The sequence below is a fragment of the Bubalus kerabau genome, chromosome 3 (assembly GCF_029407905.1).
Source record: "Bubalus kerabau isolate K-KA32 ecotype Philippines breed swamp buffalo chromosome 3, PCC_UOA_SB_1v2, whole genome shotgun sequence".
NCBI classification, from domain to species: domain Eukaryota; kingdom Metazoa; phylum Chordata; class Mammalia; order Artiodactyla; family Bovidae; genus Bubalus; species Bubalus kerabau.
The window spans coordinates 110332223-110349817 of record NC_073626.1 but is presented as its reverse complement, the minus strand read 5'-3'; the positions used below and the strand labels follow the sequence as shown (position 1 = coordinate 110349817).

At 35.1% G+C, this 17595-nt stretch overlaps 1 protein-coding gene across 1 annotated transcript in view; it reads right to left on the bottom strand.

Moving 5' to 3' along the window:
- The window catches only part of LRP1B (LDL receptor related protein 1B), a 1835261-nt gene that overhangs the window by 200395 nt on the left and 1617271 nt on the right, over window positions 1–17595 (bottom strand). The window contains exon 67 of the mRNA XM_055574440.1: window positions 4360–4476. Within this exon, the coding sequence (XP_055430415.1) occupies window positions 4360–4476 (117 nt within the window). The remainder of the gene's footprint in view (window positions 1–4359; window positions 4477–17595) is intronic.

Below are 17595 nucleotides of genomic sequence, written 5' to 3'. Positions count from 1 at the left end.
TTTCTAACTCTCATCTAAATGCCTTAGAATCTTTTCCCACTAGTTCTCTCAAAAAGAAATTCTCTCTTGAGGAAAATGCAATTTTGCTATCAGAGAAGATCCTAAGTTATTGTATTCTCTTATCATTTACTTTGCCTTTAATCTTTTCAGGATAAAGTAAAGGATGAATTTTTAGAACTTGGCACAATAGCATTTTTCTTGTGGAAAAGAACCAAAAAATGACTATACCTGGAACATAACCCCTTTGGAAAGAAAATTTGAATGTGGCATTTTCCCCAATATTTCTAAAATGTTCTTCCTACACTACCTTGGTCTGATATTACCTATTCCTGAGATCAAAGGAGATAGGGAATCCCATACGTGAAGGAATAACTAGGTTTTTCATAAATCTCATCTAAACAAGCTAGACTGACAGCCAAGGAGCCTTACAGAGCATGTTTCAGAAGGCTGATCTGGATTCTATAATAAGGATAAAAAATAGGGGTATCGTATAAACTGGTCACCCTCTTTGATAGTAGTGAAGGCATAAACATCCTGCCTCGGAATTGAAAGGAGCTATAGGAGACGACTTCACAAGATCTAAGAAGCTATAGTCAGAAAATAAAAGCAACTTTCAAAGCCATAGAGTTAGTGGCAGAGAATAAATCTTTCAGACTCCAAATTTCTCTACTCAGTATATTATCATAAACTCTTGGTTATAAGTTCAAAAATTGTATCAGTGTGAGTGTGAGCATCTGAGGAGAATTTTTAGAATACAATTAGTATAACTGTCATGCTATACAAATAATCTTCTGATACAAATTCAGTGTGAAAGTACTAGAAATTCAAATAAGGCAGATGCAGCTTGTCTCTACATAAACCTATATCTAGTTGATCAAATTATTTGGTACTTTAAAATCCATTGGAGTGCCAGTTACTTTTTAATAATGCAAAGTTATGAAATAATTTTATTTTGTACATCAAGTACTTGGATGGCAGACATACCATATATATTTGTTGCTGATGAAAATAGTACAGATGTTGAGATTTTAAAAGTATTTCCAAACCTTTGCTCCAGATTACTAAATGACTTCAATAACAATGAAATTTTCTTATTTTTAAGAGCAGAAATCATTGCTGAAGTAAAATGTCCCTGCTGAACACTTAACAAGGGAAATGATCATCATTAGATGATGAAATGACAATGGGCTAATTATCCTATGTAGATATAAAAAATTAGAAGGCATATTAAACTAAAACATAGCTGGCAGTTAATTGCTCTGCTGCTATTCCAACTCTTTCCATATCTATGCCTGGAATATTTCCAACTCAATTTAAAAAGTTAATTCATTATAAGAGATTCATAAACAAAGAAGCCCAAAAGCAAATTTTATAGTAAATTGCTAATATTATAAATATGTGTCAGGCACTGTGCAGATCATGGGACATTGTTCTACTTCTTCAACGATCTTCAGACATTTAAATAGGAATTCAGATACATATGATAAATAAATGAGACAATCAAATGTGAGTGAATTTTGCATAATAGCATGTGGGCCTTTAAAAGAAAACATGTTGCTATTGTATAAGACTGACTAACTCTCTCTGGTATGTTTCACTACTTAATAAAGGCTAACAATAAATGACAAATGTGGATTAAAATGCATATCTTTGACTAATGACATTTAGAAAACATGATACCACTGCCCTCTTGAGCATACTGTTGTCATCTATATATAACTATATATAAAATTATGAGATGTATATAATATATAGTCATAATTACAATACATATTATATCATGTATATATAATGATAACAGTTTTGTTGTAATTATATACATATTATTTTAATAGTTTCAATATATAATAAGACATTGGAAATATTTTGAAAGCACTTTAATACAGCAACAGTATATTTTTCTAAGGCTGACTTCTATAGGACTAATCTCTTGATGCTCCCTATAGATATATTGTGTTTTCTTATTTTTCAGAGACTCAGCTTCTGTCTATGTAGAACTGGTGGCATTTTCAATGCTTAAATCTTCCCATTTTTCTGGCTTAGTCAAGATGGTATATTCAAACACCACTTAATGATCTACAGCCCTTGATCCTTACGCTTAAATATTCTTCCATGTTTAACATGCTATCTACTTTGACCTTTATCCTGCATACACCTTCTATTCTTCCATGTCACAACTATAATATGCTTCATTCTCATTCACTGCCATCTTTTCTTGGCAAATTCATCAATATTGCTTGTTTTAGGAACTAAAAGAGATCCACACATAATTGGGTATTTTATACTGCACTGCTTGATACTGCAGTCTATTCCCTTGCTTTTTCTTAAGGGCTCTGTGACTACAGTAATTTATCACTAAGTTTCCATGGTGACAAGTGAGATGCAATTTTTCCTTCTCCTAGCTTTCTTGCATCAAAAGATGACTTTTAGGAGATGTCACCAAAATGATATTTGGCCACTTAGGAAACCCCAGGAGACTCAGAAACCAGCTATCTCTGCCCTTCATTCTTCTCCTTCCTGTCTCATTAAAATAGCAACCTAACTTCTCACACCATTTAAATTACCACTTGAATAAAGGGTCTTCCAAGATGTGAGTCTCCATGTTGCCTTTCCACATCCTTCTCTTGTTTTCAATATCCTTTAGTCACAGATGCTTCCTTTCAGGTATATTATTTATGAAAGTGAAAGTCACTCAGTAGTGTCAGACTCTTTGTGACCCCATGGACTCTACAGTCCATGGAATTCTCCAGGCCAGAATACTAGAGTGGGTAGCCTTTCCATTCTCCAGGGTATCTTCCTAACCCAAGGATTGAAGCCAGGTCTGCCGCACTGCAGGCAGACTCTTTACCAGCTGTGCCACAAGGGAAGTCCAAGAATACTGGAGTGGGTAACCTATCTGTTCCCCAGCGGATCCTCCCGACCCAGGAATCGAACTAGAGTCTCCTGCATTGCAGGTGGATTCTTTACCAACTGAGCAATCAGGGAAGCCAAAATAACATTGATAATTAACACTAAATTTTCCAAAACTAAGCTGAGTAGCTAATCTGTGTATTTAAGCCCTGAAATGAAATTAAAGTAAATAAGAAGTACATACATAATTGTTTCTTTTTTGAAATCACTCCTCTAGTCTTACCACCATAAGATCTTTATTTTAATCACTGGACAGAATCTGATAACTGCTATATAATTTTTTTTAAATTAATTATTAAAAAAATCTAGAACACTCTAATAAATCTCTGCAATGCACTTTACCTTTCTAAAGAGTATAATCAGTTGGGAGATATTTATATGAAGATGGAGTAATAAAGGTTTCTATATTCAAAGTATTTCATTATCATAATTATCCAGAGATTGCATACTTAAGGTCCCTGATCCTCAAATACTGGTCAGATTAACTTTTGAAAGTGACTCAAACCATTAGCTGATATTTTGCAAACTGAATATCCAAGTGGTTTATTAAGGCTGTGATTCCACTAATTGTATGCTTTTATATAATATATCCCAACACTTTAATATAACAGTTCCTATTTTGTCTCCTGCATCATGGGAAATGAATGCTCTAAATCCAATGTATAAAGTAGATATTATTGTTATCATAAAACTCTTTTGGGAAGTAGAAGAATGTTAATATTTAATAATGGAATTTGATTATTGTCTCACTTTGAACATGATTATATTGCCTTTTTGTTTAAACAGCCGTTTAAGAAAGTGCTGGTAAGAAATACATTCAGAAATGAATGCAAGAAGATAGATACTGTCACAATTTTACATACTGTCATGCTTTTTAGAAAATAAAATTGCTGGCTAATTAATGTTTTTTAAACTTATTACATAAAAATGCAGAAGGCAGATGATGAAAATTGCTTTATTCTATTTTCAGAGAAAAGCATCCTGAATACATATGGTGTTCACCACTCCAGAGAGAATAAATGATATTTCACTGAAAGATGCTCATGGGTGAATTTGTAGTGTAAATGAATTTGAGACTGAAATAAAATGAATACCATCGGTTAAAGAATGATCTGTTTTGTGTCTCCACATCATTCAGCTCTTTCTATGAACTTGCATCAAGGGTTTCTTTCATTGCATACTAACGGGTTGCATTAAACCTCATGATACTTTTATACCAATTCTGATAACTGTAAGAAAATAACTCCCAGGATGAGCCATTTCAATAATTCTACCATTTGAGATTCAGGTCAATTTAGTCTGAATATTCTTGTTCAAATGTGAATATATGTATAAAAATGTGAGCTGCAAGACAGATTCAAATTCATATCTTAACTAAACTTAAAATTGCTATCCTGCTTATTGAATAGGCTGTCAAGCTTGCAACATTCTCAAGCAAGAGTTACTTACTACAGTTTTCTTCATCTGAATTATCACTGCAGTCATTTTGGCTATCACACCGCCAATGATCTGGAATACAGTTGTTGTTTTTACACTGGAATTCATGAGGACCACAAGTCTTTTTATCTGTAATGGAAAGAACCATAATTTGCATTGTTGGCTTCCATAAAGATATCCCTCACGGTGTCCTCATTGCCGTGTGAATCCAGGGGACATGACATTTCCTAGGACCTCAAGTCAGTTCTTAACTGAGAAGCATTCCTAGGAAAAATTGAAGGCAAATTCTGACTAATATTTCATTGTGAGCTAATTACAAAGCAACTGATTGGACCATCCACTCAACACAAATCAGTCAATAAAAATAAAGATCAAGATTATTGAAAACTATCCTTCTCTTTAAGATACTCCTTCTCTAAGCCATCTTCTATTTTTGCTATAAAGTAGCAGCCATAAAGAAATAGTTATTAACCAAACTGTGTGGTTGCCATCCTGTTTTCCTTCTTTAGAAGTTCTTATTCAAAATTTACCTATGGTCAGCTGACCTAAATGTATAGATTACAATAGTGCCTAAGTAAAGACCTTATAAATTGTTAAAGTGCCAGCATATCTGAACCTCTAAATAACCCCATTGAGTATCATGAAATGTATTAACTAGCCCTTCACTTTACAAATGCTAAGGCAGATATTCTTAGAAGTTTAAGAACTTGAAGCATTTTCACTACCACTAAATGACACAGCTAATTAAAAAAAAAAAAAAGTGTGCATTGACTCCTGATTTGCTGTTCTTTACAAAAAATCTAACTGTGTCCATAGGATCCAGAATAAAAATTTACATAATAAGAGTTTATGCAAAGTTTGGATCAGATATTTAAAAATTTTCATGACTAATATCCAACTGTTTATAGTCTACTCCATTGCTTCTTAAACTGTAATGTGTGTATATATTAATTATTGGGAATTTTGCTAAAATGGAAATTGTGATTGAGTAGATCTAGAATTCTAACACGTTCTCTAAGTGATAATATCATCTTTGATCTATGAAACACGTTAGCAAGGTCAAAGCATCAAGATGATATAAATTCAAGTACATAAAATAATAAGAGTATTGATGTCAATGCACAATTTAAAATTTTCCTTTCACATACTTAGATCAACTCTTTTTTTTTTTTTCCTCAGCCATGTTAGAGATGGATAGTGAAGTGTTAAAATGATTGAGATTGGTAAAATAAATTTACTAAGGGAGAGGAGAAGCTACTTGGTGGCCATTGCTACTCTTTACTGCAAATTGCATTTTACAAAATTCAGATTTAAATAATATTATGAAAACAAAAGTGATTTAGGTTTAATTAAGAAAATTAGGAAATGATCATATATTGAAGATCCAGGCCACCTGCTGGGTAAGGATTTTCATAAACATGATCACACTCAATCTTCATAACATTCCTAGGAAGTATTATTACATGCATTTAAGTAAATGAGAAGTAAATCTTAAGAGTTTAACTGATTTCTCCAATTTTACAAAGGTCTTAGATGGCAAAGGAGGAATTTTTATCCAATCCTTATCCAGAAACATTTTACATATTTGTAGAAATTCTCATGATAGACCTCAAATGCACTGTTTTACTAATATGTGTGTATTAGATATAGCCTAATAAATATATGCATACAGACAGAGAGAGAGATAATACTCCCCTCCCCCTCTTCCATCCTGCTTGCATACCTGCCTGTCTGGTAATGATTACTCAGAATTTAACTGTGTCACTGTGTTGAGTACTGTGTTTCATAATATATCCTTTTTGCCTGTGCTCTATACCTAACTTCAGATTCAAAAATTGGTCTAAAATTTACAAAAGTTCTAATGTAGCATTATGCATGCCTCAATCAAGCAACATGCTAGGATATTGGAATTTAAATAACCCTTGAAGATATTGTATCTGATACTGAACTATTTAGTTACTTCATTTTGGAAATTAAAACAAACTCCTCTAAAACTAATACTATAGGTAACAGTAGTTTTATTTATTCCTTGCCATGTGTTGCTTGCATTATTTAAAATATTGTTTAAATTTTTAGAATAGAAGAATATAAGAAAGCAATCTGGATCAGAGAAATAGACTATTTGACTTAGTATTACATTGTACACAGGCAATTCTCCATGATTACAAAAGGTTAACAATCAGTACTGAGTATCAGTACAATGGGTTTTTAAGTTTTCTCCCCTAAACTGTATCATATTTTGTGTTTGAAAGAGACTTACACTTACAAGTTACAGTAATAAGTTCATTACAGTTCATTGCTAAGGTTTCCATTTGGGACATTGCAGAAAAAGTCACATGAAAATGTTAATTGCTTTATGTAAGGTTATTTGAATTTTATGCTTCCAAGCTATTTAACTTTTTGATCCATGACACTGCTTATAAACATTACAAATATAAACTATATAAACTATATAGGTATAAACAGCAGTTCTTGAATTGGCTGCACATTAAAGTCACCAAGGGAACGTTAAAAAATCCCTCTGCCCAGTCCATCTCCATATCAATAAAATCAGATTCTCTGGGGTGGAACCCACATATCAGTATTTTTATTAAAGCAAGCTGAATGATTCCAATGAGCAGCCAATACTGAAAATCACTGAACCTCAAAACCAATTGTAGAACAGAACATATATAATTCCAAATTGTAATACTCCAGAAAAATACTCACAATATGTAGAGTTTTCTATTCATTCATATTGTTGAATAGAAATGGAACAATGTTTTCATTTTTTGATATTATAAATTTGGAGAAAACAAATATAATATTTGAAAACTTTTCTTTGTTTAATACATTTTCATATGAATTGTAGATACTTAGAAACAAATTGGATCCTCCCAGAAAGGTGGAGTGAGGGACCATCAAAAGATAAAACTGTTTGTAATATATACTATACAGGGCTTCTTTATATGTGCACTGCCTATTTCTCAAAAGAGAGAAAAGAATCTGGTTCTGTGATGCCTTGTGGAATAAGGACTGAGAAACAGGGGTGAAAGATAGATTTAGTTTTCTCCTTATACCAAAAGGAAGCCAAAGGAAGCTATAAACTGCTGAATTAATAACTGAATTTGGAATGTTACCATGCTATGTGTCAGATAGAGAGTTTCAACAGAGGAAGTCAACTGGAGTCCCCAGCCAGCAATCTCGGACCTTGCAATAGAAACAAAAATTTGCAAACTACCACTTCAAGCTTAAGCTCAAAGCTAAGTTTTTTAAAGCATAGATAAACTCTCCTCAGAGAGAGAGTGAGGATGTTTCTGGAAAGTAAAACAAGCCCGCCTATAAGGCTTAGGGGCTTCCCAGGTGGCACTAGTGGTAAAGAACCCTCTTGCCAATGCAGGAGACATAAGAGATGCAGGTTCCATTCCTGGGTCAGGATGATCCCCTGGAGGAGAGCATGGCAACCCACTTCAGTATTTTTGCCTGGAGAATACCATGGACAGAGGAGCCTGGTGGGCTGCAGTTCATAGAGTTTCAGAGTCAGACATGACTGATGTGACTTAAACACACATGCATACAGGCTTCAGCTTGTTTATAAGTTGCTCTATGAGGAGGTGGAACGTAATCATGGGTGAAAGACGGGGAATAGCTATTTGATTGACTGCCCTGATACCTGTAACTCATTCATTATTGCTCATGTCCCTACCCTTGGTTCACTAAGAAAAACCCATCTTGGGTGTGTGTGGGGGCTAGATTTTATTATAATGTTGGTATATATTAAGTCTGAGTTTACTAGAAGTTACATGCCTGTCTAGACAGGGCATGCAATGCCCAGGGCCTTCTCTTATGATACTGTGCTCCCTCTTTATCAGGATAAGTTGCTCACCAACCAACCAGAGTTTCACAGGTTCTGGGTGAAGTCAGAGGAGGGTCTCCAGATGGTTGGGGCCTAACTGGTTGTCCCCCAAGCGAGGGTCCTCAGATAGTTGGTGCTTAGCTGAATTATCTCCCTCTTGTTTCTTTCACCTCTGTCACTTCCTTGTTGCTAATGTCTAACTACCTAATAGGAAGGGCACAGGATACAACATCATTGTATATGTTTATTATCTATCTATCTATCTATCTATATATATATCTATATATCCACAATAACAAAAAGTTAAACTTTTACAATGGTATCAATGAAACAACAAATACCCAGGAATAAAGCTAGCAAAATTTGTGCAAGACCATACTGAAAACCATACAGCATTGCTGAGAGAAAGTTAATATGTCCAAGAAAATGCAGTGATATCTATATTCATGAACTAAAAAACTCAAATTACTATAGCTTTCTCTAAATGAATATACAGAATTAATGAAACCTTTACTAAAACTCCAGCAAGTTACTTTTGAAGGGTTAGGTTATCCTAATCTAATTATTCTTAAGAAATTGATTATCCTAAATTTATATTTGAATGCAAACGATATAGAACAATCAGCCAATGCTGAAAAAAGAACAAAGCTAGAGTATTTACAGTACCTGATTTTAAGTTTAAAGTTACAGTATCAAGAGAGAATTAAACAAAATGAAACCAGAAATATAAGTCTACACATACAGTTAACTGACTTTCAACAAAGGCTCTAAATCAATTTAATGGGAAGAGGAAACTCTTTTTTAGCAACTATTACTGAAATAAGTGGCTATCTATATGAAAAAGATAAATCTCAACCCACCATACCCATACACAAAAATGAATCTCAGTTGATCGTAAGTGTAATATAAAGCTTCTAAAATATTGGAAAATATTTTCATAATTTTGGAGTAAGCAAAGATTGCTTGCTTACTAGGTCGCTTCAGTCATGTCCAACTCTTTGGGCCCCCATGGACTAGGGCCCTCCAGGCTCCTCTGTCCATGGGATTCTCCAGGCAAGAATACTTGAGTGAGTTGCCATGCCCTTCTCTGATTTCTTAGAACACATAAAACAATAATCAAAAAAATTGGCAAATTGAACTTAACCAAAATTAAACTTTTTTATTCTCTACAAGATATCATTAAGAAAAATGAATTGACAAACTTTTCTTCATATTAAAAATTGAAATATTGAAATACGGAGTTTTTGTTGATCATGTTAATATTCTGTAATCATCACTATCTATCTTCCAGTTCAGAAAACATAATGATTACAGGCAGCTGGGTAACATGCAATGATTCTTGTTACAAAAAAAAGTAATGTAGTCACAGAAACACTGAAGCAAAAAGAATTATGATAACAATGAAACTGAGCCTCCATTATGGAAGCTCCTTGTTTCCTCTTCCTGACTCTTAACATCATAGAGTTAGAAGTATGGGGTTAGAATTGGAGTTCGCACCTTCTTTTCTACTGATAGAAAATCTTGTCTACTACTGGGGGCAGGATAATGGTCAGTTATCAAAACATAACCTGTTTATATAGACATCATTATGTTCTTTCTTTAAATCAACCTTATACAGTTTGTATAAGACCCTTATGGCAGAAAGTGAAGAGGAACTAAAAAGCCTCTTGATGAAAGTGAAAGAGGAGAGTGAAAAAGTTGACTTAAAGCTCAACATTCAGAAAACTAAGATCATGGCATCTGGTCCCATCACTTCATGGGAAATAGATGGGGAAACAGTGGAAACAGTGTCAGACTTTATTTTTCTGGGCTCCAAAATCACTGCAGATGGTGACTGCAGCCATGAAATTAAAAGACACTTACTCCTTGGAAGAAAAGTTATGACCAACCTAGATAGCATATTGAAAAGCAGAGACATTACTGTGCCAACAAAGGTCCGTCTAGTCAAGGCTATGGTTTTTCCAGTGGTCATGTATGGATGCAAGAGTTGGACTGTGAAGAAAGCTGAGCACCGAAGAATCAATGCTTTTGAACTGTGGTGTTGGAGAAGACTCTTGAGAGTCCCTTGGACTGCAAGGAGATCCAACCAGTCCATTCTGAAGGAGATCAGCCCTGGGATTTCTTTGGAAGGAATGATGCTAAAGCTGAAACTCCAGTCCTTTGGCCACCTCATGCAAAGAGTTGACTCATTGGAAAAGACTCTGATGCTGGGAGGGATTGGGGGCAGGAGGAGAAGGGGACGGCAGAGGATGAAATGGCTGGATGGCATCACTGACTCGATGGACGTGAGTCTGAGTGAACTCTGGGAGTTGGTGATGGACAGGGAGGCCTGGCGTGCTGCGATTCATGGGGTCGCAAAGAGTCGGACACGATTGAGTGACTGAACTGAACTGAACTGATACAGTTTTGATCTCTTAATCTAAATCTGCCTCCAGGTCTCTTTTAGCATCATATAGAATTGAATATACCTGTATATGCTCTTAGCAAATATTCTAAATCTCATTGACTGGTTATGAGTTCCTCAACACTGATGATGCAAGTTGACTCTTCCTTATGTTCTGTAGTAGGGAGGGTTTACTGACATAACTTTTTCATTGACATATACATAGTAGATATATAACATTATTATTGGCTTTTTTTTGTCATTTTGAACTTACTATTTCCACCACTGGTGAAGCTATTATTCATGGACCACTGCCTCCTCTGTCACAAAGGGAAAATCTGTGACCCAAGGTGGACTCTTCCCTTAGAACACAATTAGTCTGCAAAAATAACATGTTACTGATGTTTAAAAACATTTATTTTATAACTTAAACCTAATAGATGATTGTTCTCTTTTAATATTAAAGAAGTATGAAGGAGGGCAGTGCAGGGATTGTATGGTGGCTAGATAGTATCCTGAGGAACACAGATTTCTATCATTCTGCTCCACCATCCTAAGTAACGGCTACCATTTTTCTTAGTCACTTCATGGCTCAAGATGACTACTAGTGCTTGAGTCATTACGCTGCAGGCCTGAAGGAGGACAGAAGGGCAAAACAAGAAGGCTTTTTAAGAAAACTCCCCCCAAAATATTCATCCTGAAAGTCCCACCCAAGACTTCTGGTTACATTTCTAAGGTCAGAACTTAGTCACATGACAATATCTAGCTTCAAGGGGAGATGGGGAATGTGATGACTTACTCTGAATAACAATGCATTAACAAAAGATTTAGGCTTCTGTTTCTAAAGGGGAAATAAAAATAGGTAGATTGATGGGCAATTTAGGAGTCTCTGTCAATAAGTAAATGAAACCAATTAAAATCATTTGAGGTAATCTCCATGGCTGCTGAAAGGGAGAGGATTTCATCTCTTTCATGATTGCAAGTATTATAACCTCAAGTTGCCATGGGTCATTTAAAAACTATGTACAGTATACCCATCTAAGAAGCCAAAGTAAGTAACAGTTCAAAATTGGAGGAAAAGATAAGCCTCTGATGACTGTGTGAATTCTTAAATCCAAATTGTGCCTGAAGTTAACTCTATCCACTCCTTGAAATTGAGGCAGAAAATTTATGTCCCCACTGGTTTGTGCTGAATTTCTGTTATTTGCAGACAAGAGTCCTAACTGATATAAATACCATACTATATTTTCCTTAGAAAATAGTATGGACTCCTAATAGTAATATTCTTTTCTGTATGTGATGTTTTCTGTATGTGATGATTTACGTAATTTCCAAAGTATTTCATTGGCTTATAATTACTTGGGAAATGCAGTCTCATTCTACAAGAAGTCTCAGAATTAGGCTCTATTTAAAAACAATTTGCAAACTCAGGCTTCCATGAAAATGGGAATTGGTAAACGTTTTTTGAGCATATTCTGTACATGACAAACGTGACTATAGCATTTAGTGATATTGATTATCTAAAAGCTGCAGGCTGCCTTGCACTGTAAAGTGTCCAGTAGATCTGAAAATTAATTTCATGTTACTTCTCATCAATCAGGGTAATATTCCTCAATGAGCACTTACATGCACAACCTGTTCTTCTAGGGGAAGTGGAAATAATATGTGAATGCACCAGCAGTTGAGAATAACAATGCCAGCTGTAGCTTGTCCCAGTGGGATTCTCTTAGCTCTGCTTTGCTTTTGAATTTTTGATTTTTTAAAACTTTTACATTAGTCTTCCAGGTAGAGAAGATAAAGGCTTTTAAGTAAAACAAATTAACAATGACATATTTTCTTTATAAAGAGGTGAATCTATAATAAGCTAGCTCTCTAGAAGCTCCAATCATAGCATTTTAAAAATTGCATTTTAATGCAATGTATGTAATTTTCAGCAAAATTTTTTGAATGCACATTATGCAGTTTTAGAAATTATCATATTACATTCTGTAGTGCCATCTATCACACCTGACAAGAATTTGTGATTTGTTTTTTAATTTAGAAACTCATATTGTAAACTTAAGGGAGTGAAGTGAGGGGAGCTTGTTCTAGTATGCATCTAAAACACAGTTTTCTTTTATTTTATCTCCAGTACCCTAAAACCTTAAAGTCACAGTTTATATCATTCACAATGCTTAGGAGAAACACTGCTTTTTGTGTGGAGGAAAGGGTGTGTGAAAAGAAGCATGTTTTAGCAATAGCATTGTCTAGTGGCCAATTTCACTTTATGCTAGCCTACCTAAAATCTTTATTGTCATATCATCTCTTATTTTCATGTGAAAAATCATCTCAATAGAGAAGATAATGGAAAGTCATGATAACAGCATAGACTCTATTTTTAAGGACTCAAATAACAGCTGTAAGGAAGTTACTGGAAAAGGATAAAAAGAGGAAGTAGATGTAGTTGTGCCAGATGAGAGTGACCAACAGTTGTCAGTCTTAGACTCTAACCTAATTATGGGGATATATGGTAGGATGCTCTCTTGCCCCTTACATACTTAGACAATCTTTAAGATTCCCATCTTTCAATTTTTTTTCCTTTAAAATGAATTCAATGCATATTTATATCTGATATAAACTGAAAACAAAGGTTTTGTTGTAAATTCATGGTGGGAACAGAAGAGAAACAACACGTTGAGCTATTCAGGGTCCCTCAAATGGAGGGATATCCTCAGATTCTTGAACCCCAAAGTAATGAAGTCCTGTTTTGGTGTATGGGTTTTTGAAATGCATGGTGTCAGTGCCACATCTACAATCTTTGGTACTCATCACCCCTGTCTATGCTAATCCAATGACTTTCTTTAAGAAAAAAAAAACAAAACAAAACTGGAATTTAGTTGCCCTACTTTAGCATTGTTGCTTCTGCTGCACAATGAGGTGAATCAGCTATATGTATACATATATCCCCTCCCTCTTGAACCTACCTCCCATCTACCCCCAAATCACACCCCTACATCCCACCCTCTATTTCATCACAGAGCATAACAGAGCTGCCTGTTAAGCCAGTGGCTTCTAACTACAAGCATGTGGGACTCTCTGCTTGGCCCTGATCTGGAAGTGCTTTTTAGGGCACTTATGCCCTTCTCTTCCTTGGAGCTGTGTTAAACAAATGACTGACAGGATCTGGTGAATAAATATCTCAGCTCTCTCCTTTGTTTAGGGTAACTGATTATTCTAAACTATCTCACAGAATTTCCTTGTAGAATGGATATTGTTCCTGCAATAAATTGCTCAATAATGTACTTTCTATTCCCCCTTCCCTTCCTTGGTTAACTGCTCATCATTACTGATTTGTGGAATCATTTTCCCAATAAACCACTTATATTCAAAATCTTGTGAATGCAAGTTCTAATTCTAGGAAAACTCAACTTAAGAAAGGATGTACTGTGCTGTGCTTAATCGTGTCTAACTCTTTGTGACCCCATTGACTGTAGCCCGCCAGACTTCTCTGTCCATGTGGATTTCTCTCGGCAAGAATACTGAATTGGGTTGCCTTTCCCTCCTCCAGGGGATCTTCCCAACCCAAGGATCGAACCCAAGTCTCCCACATTGCAGGTAAATTCTTTACCTTCTGATCCACCAGGGAAGGGGTGATGATATACGTTGTCCTTTAGTCAACAAACATGAATTAATGCCTATCATGTACTTGGCACTGTTCTGAGCTCATAGTGTTTATATTAATGAAGAAAACTGGCATAAATCCCTACCCTCATTGAATTTATATACTAATGGCCAAATGGTGATTTGAGACTAGAAAGAAAAAACAATAACAACTACAACAACAACAACAACACGTTGACTGAAGGGTAAAGAGTGCTATAGTGAGAAACAGAGAAGAGAATAGAGAATGTGTGTGGAAGGGGGGTTTCAAATGATAGTCTGCAAATGTTATATTAAGAAAGTGACCTTGGGATTTCTCTGTCGGTCCAGTGGCTAAGACTCTACGCTCCCATTACAGGAGACCAGGGTTCAATCCTTGGTCAGGGAACTAGATCCCACACACTGCAACTAAAGATTCTATTAGCACAGCCAAATAAATAAATTCTTTAAAAAAAAAAAAAAAGATATTTTAAAATAAAGTGATCTTCAAAATTGGCAAAGAGAAAAGGATTGAACCACGTTACATCCCAGGAAGAAATAGGACCTTGAAAGAATAAGCAGGCCTGGAAAGACCAAGAAAACAGGGAGATGAAGGTGGCTGAAGGAGAGGAAACAGGTCAACTTCAGCAAGAGTGCTGGGAGAGATCAGGAAGATGGTCCATTGGTGCAGATGGGCACTGACACTAATCAAGGCTTTGTACAGAACTTCTCTTGTTGCTATTTCTTGGAAGAGAACATCTATATTTGGCCACTTTCTTTTTGGCAAATGAATTTCAAGTACATTTTAACATTTATGCCAAAATAAAGACAGAAATTTGAATGACTGCTAAATGGTTATAGCAATACAGAAAACCAATCTTAGAAACACCATGATGGAGTCCTTGGTCTGCATATATTCTGGATAATTGCCTTTTTCTCAGTTTTGGTGCCATACTTACAAAGCTAGCATGGTAGCATACACTGATAAAGGTATGCTAGGTAAAAACAAGCCAAATTCATCTCTGAAAGAAAACTGCGACTCCTACAGAATGAAATGCATCTAGGGATGAGATTTATTGACTAGAGGTCAATAATTTGATTTACTGACTAGATTTACTGCATAAAAGTACCAAATAGGTTTATCATTTCAACCAGAATTGTATTTCCTTTTATATAGCACCGGCATTTTTTATTTCATTGTGGTTGGTACATCAAAATTTGGTTATACAAAAAGATTTCTAGGTAAATATTGTTATGAGCAATCTTTTAAAACTGATATTAGTATTTTCAGATACCATTTAGAACTTTATGTTTTAGTTTGAAAACAATAGCACCTAGTATTTACTGAGTGTTTTCTCTAAGTTCAAGGCTAAGCTTGATTCATGTGATCCACTGAGCAACTCAGAAAGGAATGTATATTGAACAGCTGAGAATACTAAACCTCACATTACAATAAATTACTTGTCCCAAAGCCCACAGCTCTTAAACTGCAAAACCAGGTCTTGAATTCATATAATCTCATTAATACCTATACTATAAACCATACTGAAACAAACACAAATAATCCCTTCAAGAAAAGTTCTCCACTGCTTCCTTCTTTCTCCACTTTATACCAAAATCTCAGTTTTATGGACTAAATGACTAAAATTGCATACATGTCAAAAGTTGAGCTAAAGTGAACTCAAGGAAAACACAGTTGCCTTTATAAAACCCTGTAGCTGTAAAAGGTCTAACCTCAGAGGGAAAAATATTATATTCATGTAAGGAGTGTAATTTATACTCAGAGATAAATATGGATAAAAAATTCAAAGTCTTCAGTGATAAGATTTGTTATTTCTGAACTGTGTGAACTTTAAAAAAATAATTTGGCATACATTCTATTTGAGGAAAACAATTTGGCTTATTAAAAAAAATATGGGGGTCTGTCTCTCTCTCTCTCTCTCAGTGCAGAATGTGTCCCTTACTTGACTTACAGTTCAACCAGGTGCTATGTATCAGTAAATGATCATATCAGCCTTTATCTCATCATTCCTCATTGGCTGCCTACTCAGCAAGGTATTGATTTGTTTTTTAAGATTCTGCTTACAGTACATGATTGTTTACTTGACTTACTCCCAAATGTCTTTAAAAACCTTAATAGTGCACTTCCATGTTAGATGGCTTTATTCACCTTTTAATAAGCCTGCTTGCCTTCTATATTAATACTGCATCTGCTTCCAGATACATATTTCTCAGAGAGACAACAGGTTATGAAAAGAAATGCAAAAACAAACAAAAACACAAAACACAGTGCTTGGGCTGAATTTAATATGGGAATTTAAATAAAGGAATTCAAATAAAATTCACATTTTAATTCAGCCATTAGACCCATGCAGAAAGCAAAGTATCTCAATGGAAAACATGAATTATCATTAAACCTGCATTAATTTAGCTCACCCACATATTCCATCAAGTTCTGATGTGTCACTATAAACAGTGAAGAATCAGAATTGCTCTTTATATTACACTTTATTAAATCTAAGAAAGAAAAGAATCATCACTATAAAACATATATCCATGATGGGATATATCATCAAATTAATCAAATTATTATCCACAGTGGAGACGAACTACAAGTATTTTTACAGGACAAGGTTAAAACCTCTGACTGGGAATAGCTACTAACCAGATGGGGAAGCAAGAGGAACCCACTGACGTGGGGGTTGGTTTGATTCATTAGAGACATGGTTTCCAATGTATCCATTCACCTACCACATTCACTAATTTACCATTTTCCAGTATCATCTATACTATATCATCTATTAAATGTATCATTTAAAACATTTTTTAATGGCTTAACTTGCTAATATTAACCTTCACCATGAGCCACAGACTATTGATATCATGATCTGATATGCTGGTGTCTATATTTTAAATCTTTGTAAGATACAAAATTACTCCGTGTAATTAGCATCACGGACTCAATGGACATGAGGCTGAGCAAACTCCAGGAGATAGTGAAGGAAAAGGAAGCCTGGCATGTTGAAGTCCATGGAGTCACAAAGAGTTTGACACAACTTAGCAGCTAAACAACAACAATTACTCTGTGTACTATGTGAAATCATCCCTTGTTTAGATGTTATGTGCTTGCTATAAATCCAGAATTATTGCTTTAGGGCAGTTTTTTCCAAGTATTTTAAAGAGTAAAACACACATACAAACACACACTTACACACACACACACAGAAACATACACGTGAATTAGAGACCTCTTGACAATGTGTGTGTGCTTCTAAGTCACTTCAGTTGTGTTCGACTCTTTGCGACCCACGGATTGTAGCCTGCCAAGTTTCTCTGTCCATTGGATTCTACAGGCAAGAATATTGGAGTGGGTTGCCATGTCTTCTTCCAGGGTATCTTCCCCGCCCAGGGA